Below are 25,502 nucleotides of genomic sequence, written 5' to 3'. Positions count from 1 at the left end.
TCTAGCTTGCTTCGGCGGTTCCTGGCAGGTCCCTCTCGGCCAATCAGTACACTGCCTCGCCACAGCCCACTGATTGGCTGAGGGGGACGTGAAGACACCGGGAGCCCTGAAGCAAGCCGGAGCGGGAAGCAGGTGAAGTATACGCTCTGGCGGCGAGGGGTTAACGGGGCGGGCTGCTGACATACTCACAGCTGGATATCCATCCCGCTGCAAGTTTGTCTGCCCATAAGTGTACAGGGTAGGAATCCGCAGCAGGTGTCGCTGCGAATTCGCAGCGAGAAATCCGCTGCGGATACGCCCAGTGTGTTTGTGCCCTCAGGGCCCTATTCCACTGGACGATTATCGTTCGCATAATCGTTAACGATTAACGATCTCAAGCGACCGCTATTGCGAAAGACCTGAAAACGTTCACTCATTTCCATGGAACGATAATCGTTACTTATGATCGTATTTGCGATCGTTTTTTTCTTTGCTATTTCTCCGCTATTGTGTATCTATTGCGAACGACCGAACGATGTCTTATTCAATGCGAACGTTTTGCGAACTAACAACGATAAAAATAGGTCCAGGTCTTATAAAGCAATCAACGATTTCTTGTTCGGTCGCTAATCGTTAACTGCATTTCAACCGAACGATTATCGTTTAGATTCGAACGATTTAACGATAATCTGAACGATAATCGTCCGGTGGAATAGGGCCCTTATAAAGCAATCAACGATTTCTCGTTCGGTCGCTAATCGTTAACTGCATTTCAACCGAACGATTATCGTTTAGATTCGAACGATTTAACGATAATCTGAACGATAATCGCCCGGTGGAATAGGGCCCTTATAAAGCGATCAACGATTTCTCGTTCGATCGTTAATCGTTAACTGCATTTCAACCGAACGAATATCGTTTAGATTCGAACAATTTAACGATAATCTGAACGATAATCGCCTGGTGGAATAGAGCCCTTAGGGTGAATTTACACAGGTAGATTAGTCGCAACATTTTCTGTCACTGAAAAATGAAAGTTCCATTCATCTGAATGGGGGGTTATTTCTTATGAAAAGGACAGCTGCAGAAATGTTTGCAACCAATCCCATATGTGTGAATTAAAGTTATAGCAACATTTGCAGGGCACTACTAAAAACTGGGATCCATTAAAAAAAAACAAAAAAAAAACAACCCCCCCCCATAATTCTCCCCCTATTGGTGAGTGCAGCAGGTCTTTTTGGCTAGTGGCATCTATGCCAGTGTAAGGAGCCAGGGCTGTGAGGGCTGTGTGTGTGGGTGAGCTCATCAGCAGCCCAGCCTCCAGCTCCTGCCAGCTCTCCTGTGTGACTGCTGCTATAATAATCCCAGTAGCAGCAGCAGTAGTAGAGCAGCAGGAGCGGCGCTCTTCCCTCACAGACACTGCAGACTGCGGATCACTGCTGGACGGAGGGAGGAAGGTCACGGCTGCCCCTCACTGCAGCAGCTGCCAGCCCGCCCGCCTGCCCAGCCCCTGCCCGGCTACCAGCCTGTGAGCCCGGGCACTGACGGCCGGAGGATTCCCAGCCAGAGAAGGGATTTGCCGGAGAAGGAGGGAGGGGAGAGGAGGCTGCAGCACCATGGCCTCTCCCACCTCAGCCGCCTCTACACCAGGGGGTGGTATATCTCCCCCCATGCCCCCCAGGATCCGCCAGGTGAGTGCCTCACCTCTATGCCTCTATTGTCTTCTCTGCTTATCTACATACACTGCTGTGGGGGACACCCATCTTCTCCCTCCTCCCAGACAAGGGCACTACTGACTTTTCTTATCATAAACGCCTCAAAATCGCTACAATAATGACAGTCACATGTATGGGCCATGTATGTAGTGTGAACAGGAGCATAACTGCCCGGTATCCCTCTGGACACCCTATACCTAGCAATGTCACATGACACCTATCCAATAGGCTCTATATGTGCACCATGTAATATATTGGCGTATCACCTTGATATATAGGCTGCCATTGCCGCGCCTCTTTTTGGCAATACGGAAATGTTGGCGCTATTGGTACCCGTACTGGTGAATTGCATTAATATGGTGATATATATTATTATTTATTTTTTTTTTTTAAAGGGGAACTGATGCCCGTTTTTGACCTGTAACGTGTGCGGTAGAATAAATATATTTATATATGTATTATATGTGTGTGTGTATATATATATATATATATATATATATATATGTATATGTATATATATATATATATGTGTGTGTATATATATATATATATATACGTACATATGTGTATATATATATATATATATGTGTGTGTATATATATATATATATTACAGAAGGGGTAGGGAACCTTGGCTCTCTATCTGTTGCAAAACTACAACTCCCATAATGCCCGGACAGCCAAAGCTAAAGCTTTGGCTGTCCATGCATGATGGGAGTTGTAGTTTTGCAACAGCTGGAGAGCCAAGGTTCCCTACCCTTGCTGTATAGCATTACTCAACAGGTGAGCTGTTACATGAGTTTATTGCTGCAAGGCATTCTGGCATTTGCTTAAAGGAGTACTCCGGCGAAAATCTTTTTCTTTCAAATCAACTGGTTTCAGATAGTTGTATAGATTTGTAATTGACTTCTATTGAAAAATCTCAAGTCTTCCCATACTTATCAGCTACTGGATGTGGTGTATTGTTTCTAGTTCTCACTGCTCCCACCTGTCCATGTTCTATGGGGATTTACTGCTGCTCTGGACAGTTCCTGACATGGACAGAGGTGGCAGCAGAGAGCACTGTGTCAGACTGGAAAGACTACACCACTTCCTGCAGGACATACAGCAGCTGATAAGTATAGGAAGACTTGAGATTTTTAAATAGAAGTGAATGACAAATCTATATAACTTTCTGAAACCAGTTGATTAAAAAAAAAAAAGATTTTTGCTAATGTTCATACCAATTCTTAAAGAAACTTTTATGCTACTATTAAACATGTTTTATGGCGAATCCTAATATTTACACATTTAATTCTAATATTTACCTATTGTTATTGTAAATCTCACTGCAGTCTGCTCATTGATACAATGTCTGTAGAGAGGACTGCAAATCGATACACCACACCCATTCATCCCTCATAAGAATGAGGAGAAATCAGGGATTCCGATCATAAATTGTCCGGATTTTCTGCAGCCCATTGATATAGTAACGCTGTACTTACTGGTTAGTGGCAGGGCTACTAGGCTACTAGTCAACTTACTGTAAATTGGTGAAGTTTAGGCTTTTATGTCACAGCCGTTGTGAGAAGCTGCAGGTGACGTCACCAGTCATGACAGTGCATCTCAAGCTGTGGTAAGGCTGCTCAGCCTTCATCCTCAGTCTGGTTACTGCCGGGCTTGCTGAGCACATACAATTGTTGCCACTTGCCAGGAAATCCTTGTATCCTTGTGTCCCTTAGAATAGGCACAGAGATGGAATAATATCAGTAATCCTGGGATAAGGACTGTCTCTTGGCCCACCATCCAATGCAGCTGATGTCACTGCCATGTATTATAATGTCTTCTACTTACTATAATATAAAATATGGTTTATCAGGGGTAGGGAACCTTGGCTCTCCAGCTGTTGCAAAACTACAACTCCCATCATGCCTGGACAGCCGAAGGCTGTCCAGGCATGATGGGAGTTGTAGTTTTGCAACAGCTGGAGAGCCAAGGTTCCCTACCCCTGGTTTATATAGTAAGTTGCTATACATTGTCTTGTAACGTCCACACCGCGTTACACTAAGCAGTACATCCCCAATAGATATATGTTTGTAAGCTCTATTCCCATAGCACTAGAGATGTGAGCACTTGATTTTATCTGAATCGACGTCCAGCCATTGCCGTAATGACTGTGATCAGAGAACGTAAGGGTCCATTTACACAGAAAGATTATCTGACAAAGATTTGAAGCCAAAGCCAGGAATGGATTTGAAAAGAGGAGAAGTCTCAGGCTTTCCTTTATGACCTGATCTCTGTTTATAGTCTGTTTCTGGCTTTGGCTTCAAATCTTTGGCAGATAATCTGTCAGATAATCTTTCTGTGTAAATGGACCCTAAATTACTTATGTGTTAATGCATTATGGCCCATATTTAAAGCGACTCTGTATCCACAATCTGCCTCTAAAATTGCTTGTACTGTCAGATAGCTGCTTTTAAAGGGGTATTCCAGCGGGGGGGGGGGACTTTTTTGCTGGGACCGGGGAGGAGGTGGCTGAGGAGGTCCCGCATCGCGTCGCTCCGTTCCCCGGTTCCTGGCCGCTTACGGGTGTCTGACGCGGGCCCGAGATGTGAAGTCTCAGGTCCACTCAGCCGCGGGATCCGTTTCAACTCCTGCCCTTGGGGTGTGCTCGGCAGGTGATGCAGTTATTGTCCGGAAAAACAACTTTTAAACTTGCAGCCGTGTGTCAAATTGGCGTGGCCTAGAGTGTCTGTGCCCTAGGCCTGCACTGCCTCTCTCTTCATCATTAGGAATTAGGGCAGGATTTCTCCTACTCATCACTTGGCTAAACACACATGGACCTTAACGATTCAGCACATGTTCAGGAATAGTTGAAATCCTGCCAGTGGCGTTCCTAATAGTAAGGAGGGCGGGGAGGAGGGACAGAGAGGCGGTGCAGGGCTAGGGCACATGACACTCTAGGCCACGCCAATTTGACACAGGGCTGCAAGTTTAAATGTTGTTTTTTAGGACAATAACTGCATCACCTGCCGAATGGACCCCAGGACAGATCTTGGATTAAAAGCAGCTATCCGAAGGTACAAGTGGTTTGGGGGGGGGGGGGGGGGCAGATTGCAGAAGTATCTAATCTGCTATGTCCCCATAGTGCATGAGGCGCTGAGAATGAAGATCATTTTCTTACCTTGATCCTCATTGGCATTTTCATGATATGAGTTTATTCCCTATGCTAATGAGGTGTTGTGATGCACATGGGGTGGAGCTTCTGCCCTTAGTGCACTAATCCTCCCCCAACAGCCAACATGGTTATGAACTTAGACTAAAAGATATATACATTGTTACAATATTTGGACTGCCAGAAAAGCTGGCGTAAATTTTTACAAAAATTTTCATAATTTTCCCAATTTAGTGTTCGGCAATGTTCCCATATTTGCGGTCACAATTCTCCCAAAACCATGCCCTCATTGGTTTACTAATATCCACGCAATGTTGGTGAAGAAATAAGGAACATAGGTCACATTTTTTACCCCAAATGTAAAAACGTGGTCTTGAATTTTAAGGCACACTCATTTTTCATGCCAAGTTGGACTTTAAGGCAAAATTTTTTTAATTATTTGTGACAATTTTTGCAATCACGAGATGGGGGGATCCGAGTCCCCTCCTAGAATGGAGCTGTTGTCATGTGTCTATATACTGTCGATGGGACGGCCAGAAATGGGCGACTACAGCACTCAACTATCTCTTTCAATCCTATAGACGGTAAAAAAAGCAGTGTGCACACATCATTCCATTACAGCAGGGGACTCAGAACCCCACTGCCATAATTCCCATACCCCCAGTTACAGTAGATTTTTCTTTCCACAGGATAGGTAAATGTTGTATCTGGAACAACCCTTTTAGTAAATATAGGCCTATTTGATGAGGTAAGAGAGATATACTGTATCATCAACCACAGTACAACTCTTGCAATTTATACACTTTCAGGATGGCCACTTAGGGGGAGATTTATGAAACATGGTGTAAAGTGAAACTGGCTCAGTTGCCCCTAGCAACCAATCAGATTCCACCTTTCATTTTCCAAAGAGTCTGTGAGGAATGAAAGGTGGAATCTGATTGGTTGCTAGGGGCAACTGAGCCTGTTTCACTTTACACTGTGTTTGATAAATCTCCCCCTAAGTGTTTTACTTAGTTTAACTGTTGGGATCCGAGCAAGCCTCAGGTCCTGGCAGTTGTGGCGGGTGCCTGGTTATGACTGACAGCTTTCGAGCCTGTTACATCCAGGGACGTAACAATCCATAAGTGCGAACGTACCGCAGAAATAGTTGTACAGTTGCGTCCACAGCCCTGAATGGGTTAAGATATTTATTTGTTGTCAATGATAGACAACAGGCTATGGTTATGTTCACACCGTCTTTTTTTCTACATTTTTACGGCAGTCTTCTTGGATATGTAGAATATGAGCGTTACTTGGCCTCAAAATCATGGCTGTCCAAAAGGGCGTAAAATGACCATAAGGGCATAGTGGGAACATAGCCACATGCTCATTTAATTAGATACATATTTATTGTATCTGATGTGTATTTACTAGAGGATCCATCAGGGGAATCCAAAGATAACATTCGGATTTCTGCAGCAGATGCTTGGTTTGAAGTGCTGTGGATCAGCATAAATATTAGCCCCATTATCATTGAGTAGGGATAATCTTTATCTCGTTCATATGGAATTTTTTTAAGTAAATAGCTTTTTTTGGCTGGTTTCACACTGCCTTAGTACCCTGGGAAAAAATGCCAGAAAAACGTAAATGCATGAAAAACGCCAGACATGTCAATTCTTTTTAGCAGAGCGTCGCAGAGAGGGGAGGTTCCCTATACTTAACATTGAGACACTGAGGCAGGTGGAATTCCAAGCGGAGTCTGCGGCGGCGATTCATATCAAAACTCAAATCTAAATTGTTCTAAGATTTTTTTTTAAAGCTGGAGTCGGAGTCGGTACATTATTTCCGACTCCAACTCCAGCCAAAACTAGCTCTGACTCCACGACTCCAACTCCGACTCCACAGCTCTGGTTGGTACAGAGTCGCTTTAACATTGAGAGACTGAGGAAGATTACAAGATTTATCTAACAGAACTTTGAAACCAAAGCCAGGAATGGATAACAGGTCATAAAGGAAACACCGAGGGGGAAATTTATCAAGGGTTTTGTGCCTATTTTTAGGTGAATAATTGGATTTTTTTGCCCATGTTTGGTCTAAGTTCTGTTTATGAACCAGTATTCAATGGTTCCTGCAACTTTTAGATGCAATAAAGTTACAAATATTCTATTCACATTTTAGACTCAATAGTAAAATGTGCCCCTGAGATTTCTCCTCTTTTCAAATCCATTCCTGGCTTTGGCTTCAAAAATCTGTCAGATAAATCTCTCTGTGTAAAGGCACCCTAAGGGTATGTTTAAGTGGAAGCTCTCTGCCGCGGAATCCCGCCTTCCTCCGTGTCAAACAGTGTGTCTATGGTAGGGCCCACATGCCTCCGCTCAAGCAATTGACATGTCAATTCTTTGAGCGGAGAGCCGCGAAGAGCGGAAGCGTGCAAGCCCTCCCATAGGTATGCTGTTTGACACTTAGGCTGGCAGGGATTCCACGGCATAGAGCTTCTGCCGATTTTGCTCAGTATGAACACAGCCTAACTTACCAGGTAGCTGAGGAGTTGCCTGATGGGATGTTTATGGGATTTCTGAACATAGTGGAGTTTAGCACACAGAAGTGTTCCGAAGACTCATGGAGAATGAATGGAGTAATAGTAAATCAACAGTATCTGAATTTAAACATGAAGACTGGGTGGTATTTTTCTCCTGAAATAACTTTTTGAATATGAGACAGTTGAACTTTGTTCTTAGGATTGGTGCAGTCACAGCGGTCAGATCAACTCGTATCCTGTGGATAAGGAATAAGGCTGGGTTCACACTGCGTTTTTGCAGTCCTTTTAACATATCCGTTTTATGGAGGAAAAAAAATCAGATGCAATTGTGCACATTCATTTGGATTTCATTATAAAAAAAACAAACAAACAGATCAAAACACTTTTGTTTTGTTTTAACGTACACAAAAATAAGGTCAAGTACGTTTTTGTGTATGTAAATAAAAAAACGTTTTGATCCTTTTTAAACTTTTTTTTTAATAATGGAAGTCAATGGGAAAAACGGATCAAAACTGATGCACACAGTTCCATCTGTTTTTTTATCTGTTTTTTTTTTTTTTTTTTTTTTTTAACGTATGGAAAAAAATGGCTGGAAAAACGTAGTGTAAACCCAGCCTTACCAACTTTTTCTGTGCATTAAAAGTAACCATTTATAAACAGATCCGTTTTACAGACTGCAGTGTGAACTCTGCCTAAATTTTCGTCTTGGGATATTCACTTTCAGGTATTTGAGTAGAATTTTAACCCTTTCCCGTTTCATCTCTCTTTCATCTCTCTTTTTTTTGTTTAGCTCTCAGTGTGCTTCCTTTTACCATACGGTGGCCCAATTTACTAATACTTTGTATATCTTGGCCAGAACTTCCTATACAATCAAACTGCATGGATTGTTCCTCTCCAAGGGGGGAACAGAAACCGCCAATAGACATACTGATGATTACACAGCTTCTCTCTCACAGTTATAATGGATATGATGACAGTTCAGCTTCCCAGAGGGTATACTTACAGTCTCTTAGCTTATATAGAGATGTATAGAGATGATGACTATTACAATGTCTTCCCAGCAGGCAGAGATGGTACTGTCCATGTGATACTTTGCTGATACATTATGGGATTGAGAGCAGATTTTAAAGGGAGAGAGGATGCAGTTTGCAATCTGAATGTCAAGACATCTGATCAGAGGTCACATGACCCGGATGCAGTAATGGAATGTGTGGATATAGCAGAGCTGCAATGAGACAGATGACACAGCAGGAATAGTGACAATATATGTCCATTTTATGGGGGGGGGGGGGGGGATTTGGGTGATGTGCCACCAGGTTAGTACTAGTGTTTGTATCAGCTCAGCCAGAGGTGTTAGTGTCGTGACGCCAGTGCTAGCCCAGCATATAGGTGTGTCGTTGGCACCTGCTTGTTGTATGGACGGCTGTGTTCCCCAAATGGTCGGTAACCTGACGGGTTGTTGCGGGTCCCTTGGGCTCTTGTCACGGCAGTCCTGAGTGGCAACTGACCCACCCAGACTGTCGGTACCGCCACCCACAGAAGGGGGAAAAATAACCCAAGGTGTGTAGTGGATGTGTGTCTACAGGTGCAGGTGCAGACAGTGGATGACATAGTCCCATTAGTATAAAAATATAACAGCTTTACTGCAAGGCCTTTCAGAATAACAGTAAACCTTTCCACGTAAATAAATCTTGACACACTTGAGCGCTTGACCTTAGTGCTTGAAGGAGGTGCTTGAGAGAAGTAAAAGAGGTAGTTGTAGCGGTGCTTGTAGAGTGAAGAATTGAGGAGAGTAGTTTGCCAGAGAAGCCCTAACTCAGTGTAGCTGTGTACTCTGCTGGATCCTTTAGTAGATATACTCGATATATTTAGATATATTTAGTGATACTCGTACTCACGTATAGACACTGACCGACTTCTGCCCTCTGGTAGCATAGAACCTGTCCCAGTAGGGTAGTACGAGCCCCAGCCTTTGTTATCTAGGTGTCCAAGTCTTCCCAGTTACCTGCTCTGCGCAATAGGATACGTAGACCTTTATATACCAGTTGCTTTGTCCTACTGAGGCTAGTTCCTATCTTGTTCAGGATACTACCCTGCTCTTTTCTGACGTGTTCCTGGCGTGGGTCAGGGTGTTCCTTTGTGACTACTCTCCCTTGTGTGTGCTTAGCACCGCATAATAGATATAGTAGTAGTGGTAGAAGAACTGTTGGTCTCTAACTGTATCTGTTCACACTCGTTGACTAGACTAAACTGAACTGCATACTTCTGTGCCTCACAGGGGTCCTGGCACCAGCCAGGCCCTGGTTTAGCTTTAGCAAGAACTGTTGTCTTTTGTGTTCTTCCTCACTGAGAATCTGGTAAGAACTAACTGTACTTCCACCACCAGTAAAACTCCTCCTACAGGGTGCCTGCCTGTGAGTGGTAGGGATGAGTGTACACAGGAGATAGAAGAGAGATGATAGGTGAAGAAGAAATGGGCACCTCCTATTGGTCAGCAAAGAACACATGGTACATATAAAACATTAACCCATGACTCACTTCATACTTCATCCACCACTTAAAATGAGAGAAAAAAGCTTTTTGTCAGGTACATAGGAGAGAAAGAAACACCTGTTGTGGGACACCACATTTGCAGGAGTGCATCTTTTAGGTTCTCAGTCTGCAAAGTTATGCCCCCCTTAATGGTGTTTTTCAGGTTAAAATTACTTTTCCCCTGTTCACAGGATAGGGGACAAGTAAGAAATCCTGGGGGGTCCAACCTGCATGTCCCCTTTGCAAAGTGTGGTGTTTTTTTTGTGGTCCGGTAGCTAGGTCCTGTGATGGCAGAGAAAAAAAGTTAATCACACAAAAATGCCTAAACCACAAAAAAGATAAGTCACACATAAGTCAAAGTGATAAAAAAAAAGCACTAGAAAAATGGCATAAAATGCTAATGGTGTTGTTGTTTATTTTAGCCTAAAAGCCACCATACAAAAAAGCGTGTGTGAGGGCACCCTTATGCAGGTTTAAAGGCCCTTTTACATGAAGTGATTATCGTCCATATTTGGCCAATTATTGACCATTACGGCCGATAATCGATTTGTGTAATAAAAGGCAACCATCAGCCGACATGTTAAAGGACCAACGATCCAAATAGTAGCAATCTGCTGCCGTTGCTCCGAGCAACAGGAGCGGCGGCAGCAGATTACCGCCATCTTCTAGGGCCTTTTAACGTTTTAACCATCACCCAGGCAGCCCCCCTGCTGATCGCCCCGTGTAATAGGGTATTAAAGGGAACCTGTCACCCCTCCGTGCCGGGGTGAAGGCCGCCCGACCCTCCGCTAGAGCCCTGGATACTTACCCCATCTCGCCAAGTCCCGTTCCTGGAGCCGGTCCCGGGACGGAGACATAGCCGTCTGAAGCCTGGCGCGCGCACTGCTGAGATGAGTCCGACGCCCATAGAGAATGACGGCTCCATTCATTCTCTATGGGCATCGGACTCATCTCAATAGTGCGCGCGCCAGGCTTTAGACGGGGATATCTCCGTCCCGGGACCGGCTCCAGGAACGGGACTTGGCGAGATGGGGTAAATATCCGGGGCTTTAGCGGGGGGTCGGGCGACCTTCACCCCGGCACGGGGGGTGACAGGTTCCCTTTAAGTCATAAGAGTTGGATGTCTGCTACGGACCCTGTGGATATGCTTCTAGTACAGTCCCGTTACGTTGCAGAAATGTCATGTAATGTTGCGAGTACCTTGAGCATTTTGGTATGTGGATAAAATTATGCAGTGTCAGTGTTTTGTAAAAGTTTCATATAGCTGACTATTGACAATGACGATCCTGTGTGATGTGCCGGCCAGACAGTGTTGTTGCACTGTAGGAGTGTAGCTGAAACAAGTAACTATTGTAGACGGATGGAGATTCTGTGTGACTGAAGTAAACGGAATCCTTTCATATATCTGCCTGTCTTTCCTTTTGTCAGGTTGTAAAGCCGATCAGCTGGACGCTTGGCTGGGCTTTGTTGTCGTTTTGTTGGGAGTGAGGAAATGTGCCTCACTCTATTGATCATCCATTCTTTAAAACACAATTTACTTTTTGTAGTTCTGCTTTGTAAAGAGTTGAGTATGCAGGAATTTACAATTTCCACAAGGTTACTTCTTAGAGTAGCCCAAGCACTCTATATAAGAGAACCTCTGGCTGCTGCATAGAGCACGTTCACACTAAGCTTTTGCAATCGATTTTTTCTTTTTTTTTCATCTGTTTCAAAAACAGATGAAAAACGGATGCATTTGTGGGCATCCGTTTTGATCCGTGTTTCCATTTACTTTCATTATAAAAAAAAAAAGGGATCGGGTTCTTTTTCAATGGACACAAAACATAGTCGACCTCATTTTTTTATGTATCCGTTTTGATCTGTTTTTTTTTTTTTTTTTTTTATAATGGAAGTCAATGGAAAAACGGATCAAAACAGATGTACAAATTCATCCGTTTTTTGAAAAGAACAGATAGAAAAAAATGTAGTGTGAACCCAGCCTTACAGGTAGTTTTTCTTTACCTTTTTCTTTTACCTTTTTTTAGCTGTGTAAATCAGATCTTTAAGGGCTAGACTGCTTCCTAGAAGTGATGGTCCAGATGTGACAGCACTATCCTTAGCCGGTTCTATCTGCCCTTTATAACTGATGCTATAACATAGGCATTTTGGGTGCCATCAAAGTTTCTGGCAGGAAGGAATAGAGCTGCATTCTGAATTATTGTTACCTACAAAAGTGACAGACCCCTAAATGGAATAAACCATTAATAAAAAAAAGGATGGACATAGCTGTGGATATTTATTGCATGATTCACGCAGTGTTCATTGTGATCATTTAAACCAGTAGAAGTCTTTTCATCAGGACCATAAAGAATAATTTTTCTCCTGGATATTTATGATAACCTTATCAGAAAGTACAATTTTTTTTTAAACATTTGTATACGGACAACAATTTTTTAAAAAGTGTACAGGTACGTAGCCTGTACAGCACTCACCAATCTTCGGTGTTGGTCGTAGAATTTATTCCCACATAAGGTAAAGACAGTGAAGGGATGATATAGGGTTCAGGGTGTATCTCCTTAGGCAACAGCCTTTTCAGGTGTTAGGTCCTTCTTCCGGCAGGAGTACTCCTGGCCGGAAAAAGGGCAGAAGGGCGTAACGCCTACACCCCGATAGGCTACTTTATCATACGGGACTGTCCAGAGCTCTGCTCTTGCTCCATGTACATGGCTTAGTGAAGCACTTGGTGTCGGCTTGCTGTTGCTTTGTCTTGTTGTCTGAACTTTTTTTAAAGCGTACCTTTAGTGGTGAGACCCAGTGTAATGTAAGTCTATGGCGCTGTTTCTCATGCTGGAAACAGAATCTATGGAAGCTTGGGAAGCTTCGACTCGATTAAATATAATTATATGCAGCGGGGAACAGGACGATCAGGCACTGAGATGGCCCTTATCTTCTCTCATCATACCCATAGTTTCCCACTTGCACTGTGCTGCTAACCATTTTCCCTCTCAGGAACGTCACCTGACAGATTGGTTCCGCCTGTCAGCATGGATCGGGCAGTAACGACTCAGTAAGCTGAAAAGGAAGAGGCAAGGAAGCCAGAAGGAGCAAGAGACTGAGTGCAGTGACAGGGCAGTGCTAACGGGACAGGCAGAGACCCTCCTAGGACAGCAGAATAGCACCTGAAATCCGAGACTATCGCCTTAGATCTGTGATGGTTCAGAGATAATCCACAAGGTTGTCTGAGCTCTGGACCCTGAATAGACACCCCATCCTTCAACTGGCCTCAGGATGTGAGTAGCCTACCAAGAACTGTCCCGGTAAAGTCAGTGCCTCATCCGCCCCTTCTGTGCCGAACCTATGGTGTATAGAGTGCAGTGGATATCACAGCTGTATGGGAAAAATGTGACGTGGATGCAGCCTGGGTTACTACATAGTTTATTTTAACTATGCAGAGAAATTGCAGAAAAAAAATTAAGGTTTTTTTTTTTTTACTTTGTTCACCATCATCTTAAATATTAGTTTAAAAATTCTATAGAGAGTCTAAGTATGTGAGCTATTTACTGCCTTTGATATTAAATAAAGTTTATTTTTCCTATTTAAAAAATTGAGTGTTTGTCATTTTTTTTTTTTATATGCTGTTCAGTGCTGGAAGAAACATGTTTTAAGGACTCGGGCTAGTCTGAAAATATGATACATTACATAAGTTGTACACTCCCTGTTTCCATGCTGATGGGGCTTGGTCCCCATTTTTCAGTGCTGCTCAGATCGGGCACCATTGGATTGCCAGTAGAGGGGAATTGGGCAGGTCACTACGAGCCCTTAAAATTTTCACAGGACAACCCTTTTAACTATGTTTAACATTTTGTTATTTTCAGTTGAGGTGTCATTTCAAACAACTTCCTTCCGTCTGATGATTCCTAGCATATTTGTAAATCACTCCTTAGGCTAGGTTCACACTGCGTTTTCAGCATCCGTTTAACGGATACGTTTTTTTTTAACGGTCAAAAAAGTAGTGTCAATAGTACTTTATTGTGCGTCAAAAAAACTGCATCCGTTTTGATCCGTTTTTTTTTTTTATAATGAAAGTCAATGGAAAAACGGGTCAAAACCGGATGCACACAAATGCATCCGTTTTTTGCAAAAAACGGATCCGTTAAACGGATGCTAAAAACGCAGTGTGAACCTAGCCTTAGTATATATGTCCATGCTCCCTGGCAGGGTGCTCAGCCAGTCACTGGCAGCAGCAGTACTGTCCCGGCCAGTGATTGGCTGAGCAGCCTGTCACTTAAGGAGAGCAGGGGGAAGACAGGAAGACTCCGGGGAGTGTTAAGAGGTAACATATACTTTATTATTCTCTTAACACAGTCATCAGCCGTCAGCCACGCATCGCTGTTATATGCAGCGATGCATGCTCGGAGGCCGATGATTTTAGGTCAGGACTAGAGATGAGCGAACCTGGAGCATGCTTGAGTCCATCCGAACCCGAGCGTTCGGCATTTGATTAGCGGTGGCTGCTGAAGTTGGATAAAGCCCTAAGGCTATGTGGAAATCATGGATATAGTCATTGGCTGTATCCATGTTTTCCAGACAACCTTAGAGCTTTATCCAACTTCAGCAGCCCCCGCTAATCAAATACCGAACGCTCGGGTTCGGATGGACTCGAGCATGCTCCAGGTTCGCTCATCTCTAGTCAGGACCAAAAGGCTTTAGGAAACCTGGGCCTCTCCCTGTCAATCATCCCGCCGAGCGCACTGACAGGCAGAGAGCGGTGACTAGACACGGGCGGGGAGCCGCCCAGATAACTACCTCTCCGCTTCTGCCTACCGCACTCCCTGGAAATAAAACCTCTTTTTTTCCGGTATACAGCTTCTGCTGCAGCTGCGGCCGGGCTGCTCAAGAGTTTTATACAGCGCTCCAGGGAACCATATCAGCCTGATTGAACTTATTGGTTCCCTTTAAAGGAGAAGTCCGGCGAAAAATTTTATTAAAGTATTGTAATGCCCCCCAAAAGTTATATAATTCACCAATATACACCTATTACAGGAAATGCTTATAAAGTGCTTTTTTTTCCCTGCACTTACTACTGCATCAAGGCTTCACTTTCTGGATAACATGGTGATGTCACTTCCTGGATAAAATGGTGATGTCACTTCCTTCCAGAGCTGTGCGGGCTGTGGCTGCTGGAGAGGATGATGGCAGGGGGACACTGAGGAACACAGGGCACAGGAGGGACACTGAGCTTCCCCCTGCCATCATCCTCTCTAGCAGCCACAGCCCGCACAGCTCTGGAAGGAAGTGACATCACCATTTTATCCAGGAAGTGACATCACCGTTTTATCCAGGAAGTGACATCACCATGTTATCCAGGAAGTGACATCACCATGTTATCCAGGAAGTGAAGCCTTGATGCAGTATGAAGTCCAGGGAAAAAGCACTTTATAAGCATTTTCCATAATAAGTGTATATTGGTGATTTGTATAACTTTTGGGGGGCAATACAATACTTTAATAAAAATTTTCGCCGGACTTCTCCTTTACGTATAAAGTACTCACATAAATCTACATGTCAGAACAAAGATGCTAACAATATCCTGTGGTTATGGCTTAACCAAATTAATGTGTTGTAAAAGTTTTTCATGGAGAAAACTATTTAAAGTGTAACTGTCATTTAATTATTATTTTTTCTTTTTGCAAAAATCAATGGTATAAGCGATTTTAAGAAACTCTGTTATCGGTTTTATTAGACAAAAAAGCCTCTTTCTGTACTCTAAAAAGCCGGGTTTGCTGCGTCCATTAAAACCTATGGAGGGGGAGGGGCTGTGTGGGATGAGTGAGCAGGAAGAGGAGATAAGCAGCTGTACAATTTGGAAACTCTCGGCACATAAAACGCTGAAAGGTCAGTGCTTATCTGGGAACATGATGAGAGAAGATTGCAGGATGATGTTTTGTACAGTGCTGCCTTTTCTCGTCTCTGTGCTCACTCATCCCTCTTGGCCCCTCCCTCCATAGACCATAATGGACACAGGAATCTTGCTTCCTCTGAAGTGAGGGGGAGGCTGCAAATCGGCTTTTTGAGTACAGAAGGAAACTCTTTTCCTTAATAAAACCTATTACAGAGTTTCTTAAAATTACTTGTATTATTGATACTTGATTTTCTGAAAAGTGAGATGTAAATGATATTTACACTTTTAGGCTGGGTTCACACTACGTATATTTCAGGCAGTATTTGGTCCTCATGTCAGGTCCTCATAGCAACCAAAACCAGGAGTGGATTGCAAACACAGAAAGGATCTGTTCACACAATGTTGAAATTGAGTGGATGGCCGCCATATAACAGTAAATAACGGCCATTATTTCAATACCACAGCCGTTGTTTTAAAATAACAGCAAATATTTGCCATTAAATGATGGCCATCCACTCAATTACAACATTATGTGAACAAATCCTTTCTGTGTTTTCAATCCACTCCTGGTTTTGGTTGCTATACAGCCTCACAAATACAGCCTCAAATATACATAGTGTGAACCCAGCCTTAAAAGGTGTTATCCAGCATTAGAAAAACATGTCCACTTTCTTCCAGAGACAGCATGACTCTCCAGTTCAGGTGTGGTTTGCAATTAAGCTCCATTTACTTCATTGCAAAAGTTGAGTTGCAAAACCAACAACCAAACTGGGGACAAGAGTGCTGCTTTAATGACAAAGACCTACGAATGTAATTAATTTGTTTAATTTACATTTGGGCTAATTGATTTTGAAGAGATGCGCTGTAGCACTCAGAGCAGAAGCCCTGGCAGCTCACACATGCACACACTATTGGACTCACTCCAGTGCATTGGTCTTCAAGCCATAGCAGCAGTCTCCCGTTCTAGTGGATGCAGTAGTGTTTTTGGCTGGCTCTGCTCTTGCTGTTAGCACAAAGTCTCCCAATTTAAAGGGAATATCCAGCATTAGATAAACGTGGCCACTTTCTTCCAGAGACAAAACACCTCTTGTCTCCAGCTTGGGTGGTGTTTTGCAACTTAGTTCCAATGAAGTGAATGAAGCTAAACTGCAAACCACACCTGAACTGGAAACAAGAGTCGCTTTGTCTCTGGAAGAAAGTGGCCATGTTTTTCTAATGCTGGATAACCCCTTTAAGAGTAATGCTGCGCATAGTGGGCAAGTGTCATTATAACCGACTTCTTTCCCCAGCCATCCTACCAGCATTGGGAGCTGTCCGAATGATCTTTTGATCGTCTGGGTGGCCCATAGAAGATAGCGACGGTCTGCAGCTGCCACTCCTAGTACATGGAATGACGGCCAGCAGCTATCAGCAATGTTTTCTTTCAACGTGTTGAAAGAAAACAATCAGCCGACATTGGACATGTTGGCTGATTGTTGCTTTTTTAAACTACCTGTTACACCAAGCGATTAACGGATGATAATCAGCCAAATATGGCCGATAATTGCTTGGTGTAATAGGGCTTTTACTCCTGCATACTTAAAATGAATGTACCGTCAGTGCCTCATATGGATAGAATGGCGCCAGCACAGGGAAGCTGGTGCCACGGTCCTTTCCTGTGTACGTTCTGTTCGCGGTCACAGCCGCATCATAGAGGGGTGGGGGTTTTCGCCGGTTGGGAAGTTTCTCCAGTGCTTCACTCCCAGCTGGTACCCGGAAATAGACCGGCGCCATATACGGGAACGGGGTCGTGGTTCAAAAAAAGAACCGCAGCACCGGCTTCCCCACACCTGCGCCGTTTTATCCATATTAAACAATTAAAGCGAATGTACCTGATGTTACATTCGCTTTACGTCTAGCTGATTTTTTGTTTCATTTGTATGCTTCCGTTTTGATCTTTTTTTTCCATTGACTTCCATTATTGAAAAAAAACGGATCAAAAACACATCCATTTTTTTACGTACACCAAAAAAAGGTCAGCCACGTTTCTCTATATGTTAAAAAAAACAGATGCGTTTTGATCTGTTCTTTTAAAATGGAAGTCAGTGAAAAAAATGGATCAAAATGAATGCACACAAATGCATCAGTTTTTCCATCCGCCTTTTGCAAAAACGGATTACAAAAATATAGTGTGAACCCAGCCTAATTTAAAAGCCAAAAGTAAAATAATAAAGGGTGTTTATGGTTTATTTGGATCCATTTTGGGTGTGTGTGAAGGAGGTTATTCTAGGTTCCGCTTAACAGTCAATTGACAAGTGTTTTTTCAGCTTGTACATCAGTGGAATGTGATTGCACTGGCAAAAATTGATACTCTCTGCAGGTTCCACTAAAAACACATGCTGTTACCTAATAGAGACTTACAATACAGATCAATGTGTTTTCCTATCACTGCATGTTTATAAGGAATAGTACATTGCCAGATCTGTATATGTAGCTGGTAAAACATAGTCCGGAAAGAAAGAGGATTTTTTTATGCATATGCATTGGCCATACATGACTGCTTTAGCCTCCGAGCTGCCTGGTAAGTAGTTTTACTTCCAAAAGAAGCTGCTTTGAGACTTCCTAGGAACTTTGTATCACAGCCTGTGAAATGGAGATCAGCAATGTTATTCTGTATGACCACAAAGCTCCAGTCTCAATGTTTATGGCCAGAGCCTTATCGTTACTCAGCACATTCTTCAGTTCTGTGTTACTATCTTTTATGTTCTGTTTCTCACAGTAACTGATACTTACAAGTAAGAATGTCGGCTTGGGTGTTTCACCCTTTAAAATTATAAAAGGAAGAAATTTGGCTTATCACTTTGCTGAAGTGCGGGGGCATCTTCAACAATGGTGACACCTTCTCATAAATGCACCATACAGCTGCCTGGTTTACTCGGAAAATGGATGCAGTATACAGTTCATGAACTCTGGTCCTGGGGCTTTATAATCTTCTCATTAGGTTAAAGGGGTATCCTAGGTTAAACGAGTACCCTAGAGAAATTTTTTTTAAATCAGCTATTGTAAGAAAGTTATATAGTTTTATAACTTACTTTTATTTAAGAAACTTAAGTCTTCCAGTACTTATCAGCTTCTGTATGTCCTGCAGGAAATGGTGTATTATTTCCATTCTGCCGTGGTACTCTTTGCTGCCACCACTGTCTGTGACAGGAACTGTCCATAGCAGTAGCAGATACCTATCAAAAACCTTTCCTGCTCTGGAGAGTTCCTGACATGAACAGAGGTGGCAGCATAAAGCACCACGTCAGACTGAAAAGAAAATACCACTTCCTACAGGACATACAGCAGCTGATAAGTACTGGAATTTTAGAGATTTTGAAATAAAAGTAAACTACGAATCTATATAAAATTCTGACACCAGCTGATTTGGGGAAAAAAGCAAAAACATTTTTTCAAAAATATTTGATTCCGTAACACAAAATAGGAGATTATCGGAAGTAGAAAAGGTTTCAGAACTCGTTACACTGAAATAAATTTCTTCACATAGAATGTAGGCCTATGTGTTGGCATACAATTTAGGCTTAGAATGTTTGCATATAATGTTGACAATGTTTTGTGTTTATCTTTTAACATGGACATCAATGTCTGGTTTTAAATGTCCTTGTAAAATATTGAAGTAGGTAGAGGCGTCACATAGAATGTTGACATACAATGTTAGCATTGAATTTTGGTGTAGAATGTTGGCATTGAATGTTAGCATAGAGTGTTGAAATAGAATAACGTCTTAGAATGTTGACATAGAATGTAGGCTTAGAATATTGGCATAAAATGTAGGCTTAGAATGTTGACTTTGAATTATGGGATAGAATGTCAGCTGAGAATGTTCACAGATTACTGGCACAGAATGTTTGTTTAGAATGTTGGCATAATATGGAGTCTTACAATATTAGCATAGAATGTTGACATACAGTGTTGGCTTAGAATGTTGGCATAAAATTTTAGACTAGAATGTTGACATAGAATGCCGGCTTAGAGTGTTGATATAGAATGTTGGCTTACTTTGTAATCATATAGGTGTACAATGTAGGCATAGAATATTGATATAGAATGTATTCATAGAATGTTCACCTAGAATGTTAGCATAGAATGTATTCAAAGAATATACATTTAAAGCGACTCTGTACCCACAATCTGACCCCCAAAACCATTTGTATTTTCGGATATCTGCTTTTAATCCAAGATCTGTCCTGTGGTCCGTTCGGCAGGTGATGCAATTATTATCCTAAAAAAATACTTTAAAACTTGCAGCCCCGCGCCAAACGGGAGTATCTGTGCCCTTACTTTGTACCACCCCTCCGTCCCTTCTCCCCACCCTCATCATCATTAGGAATGCCACTGAAACATTTTCTCCATGCTGAACATTGCACAGGTCCAGCCCATGTGCCGGGCTGCCACAGGTGGTGAATAGGAGGCAATCTGCCTGGAGCATTCCTAATGATGAAGATGGTGGGGAGGAGGGACAGAGAGGTTGTGCAAAGTTAGGGCACAGATACTCCCGTTTGGCACAGGCTTCAAGTTTAAAAGTATTTTTTTAGAACAATAACTGCATCACCTGCCGAACGGACTGCAGGACAGATCTTGGATTAAAAGCAGCTATACAAAGCTACAGGTGGTTTGGGGGGGGCAGATTGTGGGTACAGAGTCGCTTTAAAATGTCTGCATAGAATTTGGGCATAAAATGTTAAAATAGAATGTTAACATACAGTGTTGATACAGAATGTTGAAATAGAATGTTGGGGTAGCGTGTTAGCATGCAATGTTGCCATATAATGTAGGCTTACAGTGTTAACATAGTATGTACGCTTAGAATGTTGTCATAAAATGTAGGCACAGTGTCAGGACTGGGAGATACAAACAGGACAAGACAGTGGGCCCTAGGTCTGCACCCACCCCACTATCCCTACCTACTTGCCTCAATCGGCCCTAGGCGGCCGTGGACAACCACAAAGACGTTCCCTGTACTGGATATGTGGAACACAAAACAAGACAGACAAACACAATATAGAGTAGTAAATAGGCCAAGTTGAAACCAAACGGGCAGCGCAGTACAATGTCAGAAGGCAAAAGGATAGTCAAAGGTCAGGCGGGAGGTCAGATAACAAGGCAAACAGTCAGCAGGAATTAGGAAGGGGTTCACAGGAATAGATACAGGGGAGCTGGGACCAGGGTATTAACCTAATAGCCAGCGCTGGGACTCTGCCTCAGCTCTGTTTTATGCTGACCAAGAGCCCGGTCCGGATCCTCATTGGACTGGTGATCTGATCAGCCAGGCTCCAGAGAGGCAGAGGAAACTGTCAGTCAAAGAACACTGCAAAGAACACAGCTGCAACAATCAAGACCAGTAGTGAGCAGTGTAACCCTTGCACTGCCAGGAGGCTGAAAGAAATGCGGGCGTGTCAAAGAAAAGGCAAAAACAGGCCCAGTTCACACCAGGCTCAGTGCACATTCCTGACACACAGGATGTATTCTTAGAATTTTCACATAGAATGTAGGCTTAGTATGTTTGCATAAAATGTACTGTAGGCTCAGAATGTTGATATAGAATGTTGGCATACAATGCTGCTATTAAATGTTGGCCCAGAATGTTGCTATTAAATGTTGGCATAGAATGTAGACTAAGCGTGTTGGCATAGAACATAAGTCTAGAGTATTGGTATAAATGTATGCTTTTGACAGAATTTCAGCGTAGAATGTAGGCTTACAATGTTGACATATAACATAGGCAAAGCATGTTGGCATAGAATATAGACATACAGTATAATGTAGCCTAAGAATGTTAACATAGAGTGTTGATACACAATGTTATCAGAGTATGTTGGCTAATAATGTTGACACAGAATATTTGCATAAAATGTTGGCACAGAATGTTTACGTAGAATGTTCAGATAGAATGTTGGCATAAAATGTTGACTTAGAATAATAACATAGAATGGTGGCATAGGATGTTGCCGTAGAATGTTGACACAGAATGTTTGCTTGGTATGTTAGCATAGTATGCAGACTTGTAATGTATATTTCAATTTTTACAGGTACAACCTTTGCATATATGTCACTTTTTGATCAATCTTTATTTTGTTTGTTCTAAAATGTGATGTGACCAAAAACCAGCATTTTTTAAATTTGAATTTTTTGCACTTACACAGTTTACTGTGCAGGATCCGGAATGTGATAATTTAATAGTTTGGGCAATTCTTCATGCGACAATACAGGTTTGTAAATCACTTCTGTTTAAAAACACTCAAGTCTTCCAGTACTTATCAGCCGCTGTATGTCTTGCAGTAAGTTCTCATGTTACTGTTTTGTGAATTGTATAGAATACAGTATAATAGCCGACATATTTATTACTTCTGCAATCATAAGGAAACAAGGTTACTGTTCATACACTTTTGAAATATATTCATAGGAAACTTTGTTCTATCTGAAATCAACTACAATTTACAGGCAGATCCAAGAATTTTTACAAATGAATTATGTTTATTGAACTCTGGAATGTAGGTCCTTATTCAATGGCTTCTCGGTGCATTTACACGTCTTTTGTATTCATACATGGGATTGTCTCTGATAACTGTCCAACAGTAATCTGCAAGCATAGGTGGGTTCCAATGAGGCTAGGTTCACACTGCGTTTTTTTCATCCGTTTTTTGCAAAAAAAAAACGTATGAAAAAAACGGATGCATTTGTGTGCATCTGTTTTAAACCATTTTTCCATTGACTTCCAATTTGAAAAAAAAAAACGTAGCTGACACTACTTTTGTGTCCGTCAAAAAAAACGGATCCGTTTTGATCCGTTTCTTTTTTTTATAATGGAAGTCAATCGAAGAATGGATGCACATAAATGCATACGTTTTTTTGCAAAACAACGGATTTTAAAAACGCAATGTGAACCTAGCCTTATACCATAACTATTGGTCATTCTAAGATGATGCAATATACCAGTTGATGATGCAATACTGATGATGCAAACTTTTCCTAGGCTGTGAGAAACATAGAAAGTACGTCTATATCTTGAAAATTAGAGCCAATTTCAAAATTTGAACATCATTTTCGATTTCAGCACCCCAAAATTAGTTAAGATCAACTGTTTTCATGTCGGAACCTTTTTGGCCGTTGACCAGTGATATCACATCATAAAACCTTAGTTATTATCATTGACTTTTCACTAGCATTTGGAGCAATATCGCTGAGGAATAAGAACCTAGGTAAGGGATGTCTGTGGGGATGGCGGTCCAGCCAAGAGAAATTTGAAATAGTCACTAGTTACAGCACTGGTGAGGAACAACAGCACACGGAATGTAAGATAACATTGTCTAAGAACTAGATGATTAAGTATTTCTGGGCCAATATGTTTATTACCGTTTTGGCACAAATACTATACAAGTATGCAGTAGGTTGAAACGTTTTATTATATTAATAAATGTTATACATAAGGCAATACCTTCATGTATCAGTAATGCACTGTAATTAGTAGGTTGTAGTGTATATATGTACAGATGGTAACCCCAGAAGCAGAATACCCGCACATCAGAACACACAATGTAATGTTATTAATTTGGAAGTAAGGTTGCAAAAAAAAAAAAAAAAAGAAACTTAATTTTAAAAAGACAGTATTGTGAAAAAAATGTGATCATAAACAGTTTTGCAATATAATATTTTTTAAGTTTTCTATGTTTAAATTAACATTATACTTATGGCCACTAGGTGTCTCCCTTCTGGTCAATCTGTGGTCTTTTTCTCTGTTCAAAAAAAGAGACCAAATACAGAAAGTCCCTGTCCTTTGCACGCTCACAGACATGGTTTGGTATTGAGAGCCATTCCTGAGCACACACTGAGCGGGGAAGGTCTTTATTGCTGCACGTTCACAATCAGTAGCAAAGAATACTGAGGTTGCTCACATTGTAAGGTCAGCTCTCCTGTTTCCTGGTTGATAATTTGATTAGCAAAAGTCAATAATTGAATTAGCCTCAGCTATGCTGGGTTTATACGTAGCGATAATTCGCCCGATCGTACGATTAACGATTTCGAAGTAACGATTATTTTTTTTGTAACGATCAGCATTTAGACGGAACGATATATCATATGGAAAAATCGTTTTGCGATCGCTTAAGTCTATCTTGCACATACTGTAGGTTAAATCGGTGAACGACTTTTGTGTTTACACGGAACGATCTGCGAATTTTTTGCGATCGACCAACGACCATTTGAGAACATGTTCAAAAATCAAAATGAACGATTTCTCGCTCGTTGCTCGATCGTTTGCTGTGTTTACACGTATGATTATCGTTGATCGTTATTGTGCAAATTCGCACGATAATCGTTCTGTGTAAACGCAGCATTAGTTGATATATATTATTAAGTTGTTAAAGACAACCTGTCAGGTCCCCAGGGCCTCACAAACAAGTCCAGGGACTGGAAAATGAAAATGACTGCAACACCATCCCGCATGATTAGTTTGGTGGTGGGTTGTTGATGGTAAAAAACCCTGTATATTATAGCCAATAGTTCCCTGACTGCTGTCAGGTACCGGGATGGAATCCTCAGTGCCAATTCTTCAGTCCTCGATGATGAAGGAATTGATGCAATTTACCAATACATTCCCCAGACCTAAAGGGGTACTCCGGCAAAAATCATTTTCTTTCAAATCCACTGGTGGCAGAAAGCGATATAGATTTGTAATTTACTTTTATTTAAAAATGGTCAGTCTTCCAGTACTTATCAGTTGCTGTATGTCCTGCAGTAAGTGGTGTTTTCTTTTCAGTCTGACACAGTGCTCTCTGCTGCCACCTCTGTCCTTGTCAGGAACTGTCCAGAGCAGGAGAGGTTTTCTATGGGGATTTGCTCCTGCTCTGGACAGTTCCTGACATGGACAGGGATGTCAGCAGAGAGCACTGTGTCAGACTGAATAGAAAACACCACTTACTGCAGGACATACAGCAGCTGATAAGTACTGGAAGATTGGTTATTTTTAAATAGAAGCAAATTCCAAATCTATATAACTTTCTGAAACCAGTTGATTTGAAAGAAAAAGATTTTTTGCCAGAGTGCCCCCTTATCCCCTTCAGGACCGTGCAAAGTTTTGGTGCTTTTGTTTTTTCCTCCTTTTGTTTAAAAGGCTATAGCACTCCCTTATTTTCACCTACAGACCCACATGAACCCTTGTTTTTTGCAACACGAATTGTACGTTGCAATGACAGACTTAGTTTTTCCATAAAATATGCTGGGAAACCGGAAAAAAATATTTGCGCACTGAAATTAAAAACAAAGCTCAATTTTTTTTTTATTGGGGCAGAGGGGGGTGGTTGTGTTTACAGCATTTGCCTTATGGTACAACTAACATGGTATCTATGTTCCTCAAGTCAGTACAATTACGTATACTTGTTTAACTTGTATAACTTATTTTATTTGATGGCTTTTAAAAAAATAAAACATTTTTAAAAATGTAAATGCTCTTTAAAATTGCTCTATTACCATGTTTATAACGTTTATAACGCCATTATCTGTACTTTCTATCGGTACCTTGATTGCTTATATGCAACTTTTTGATCACTTTTTATTACAATTTTTCTGGATTTGATGTGACCAAAAATGCGTAATTTTGCACTTTGGCGGGTTTTTGCACTTAGGCCATTTACCGTGCGAGATCAGGAATGTGATAATTTAATAGTTCGGGCACACGGCGATACCAAAC

General features: G+C 41.9%; 1 protein-coding gene across 1 annotated transcript in view; it reads left to right on the top strand.

Moving 5' to 3' along the window:
• The first annotated feature begins 1,351 nt into the window (after positions 1–1,351).
• The window catches only part of ANK2 (ankyrin 2), a 382,082-nt gene continuing 357,931 nt past the window's right edge, over positions 1,352–25,502 (top strand). Inside the window, exon 1 of the mRNA XM_069978468.1 lies at positions 1,352–1,670. Within this exon, the coding sequence (XP_069834569.1) occupies positions 1,596–1,670 (75 nt within the window). The 5' untranslated portion in view covers positions 1,352–1,595. The remainder of the gene's footprint in view (positions 1,671–25,502) is intronic.

This window comes from Dendropsophus ebraccatus, chromosome 7 (genome assembly GCF_027789765.1).
Source record: "Dendropsophus ebraccatus isolate aDenEbr1 chromosome 7, aDenEbr1.pat, whole genome shotgun sequence".
Lineage (NCBI taxonomy): Eukaryota > Metazoa > Chordata > Amphibia > Anura > Hylidae > Dendropsophus > Dendropsophus ebraccatus.
Note: the sequence above shows the minus strand (reverse complement) of the source record. Positions and strands in the feature narration are given on the sequence as shown.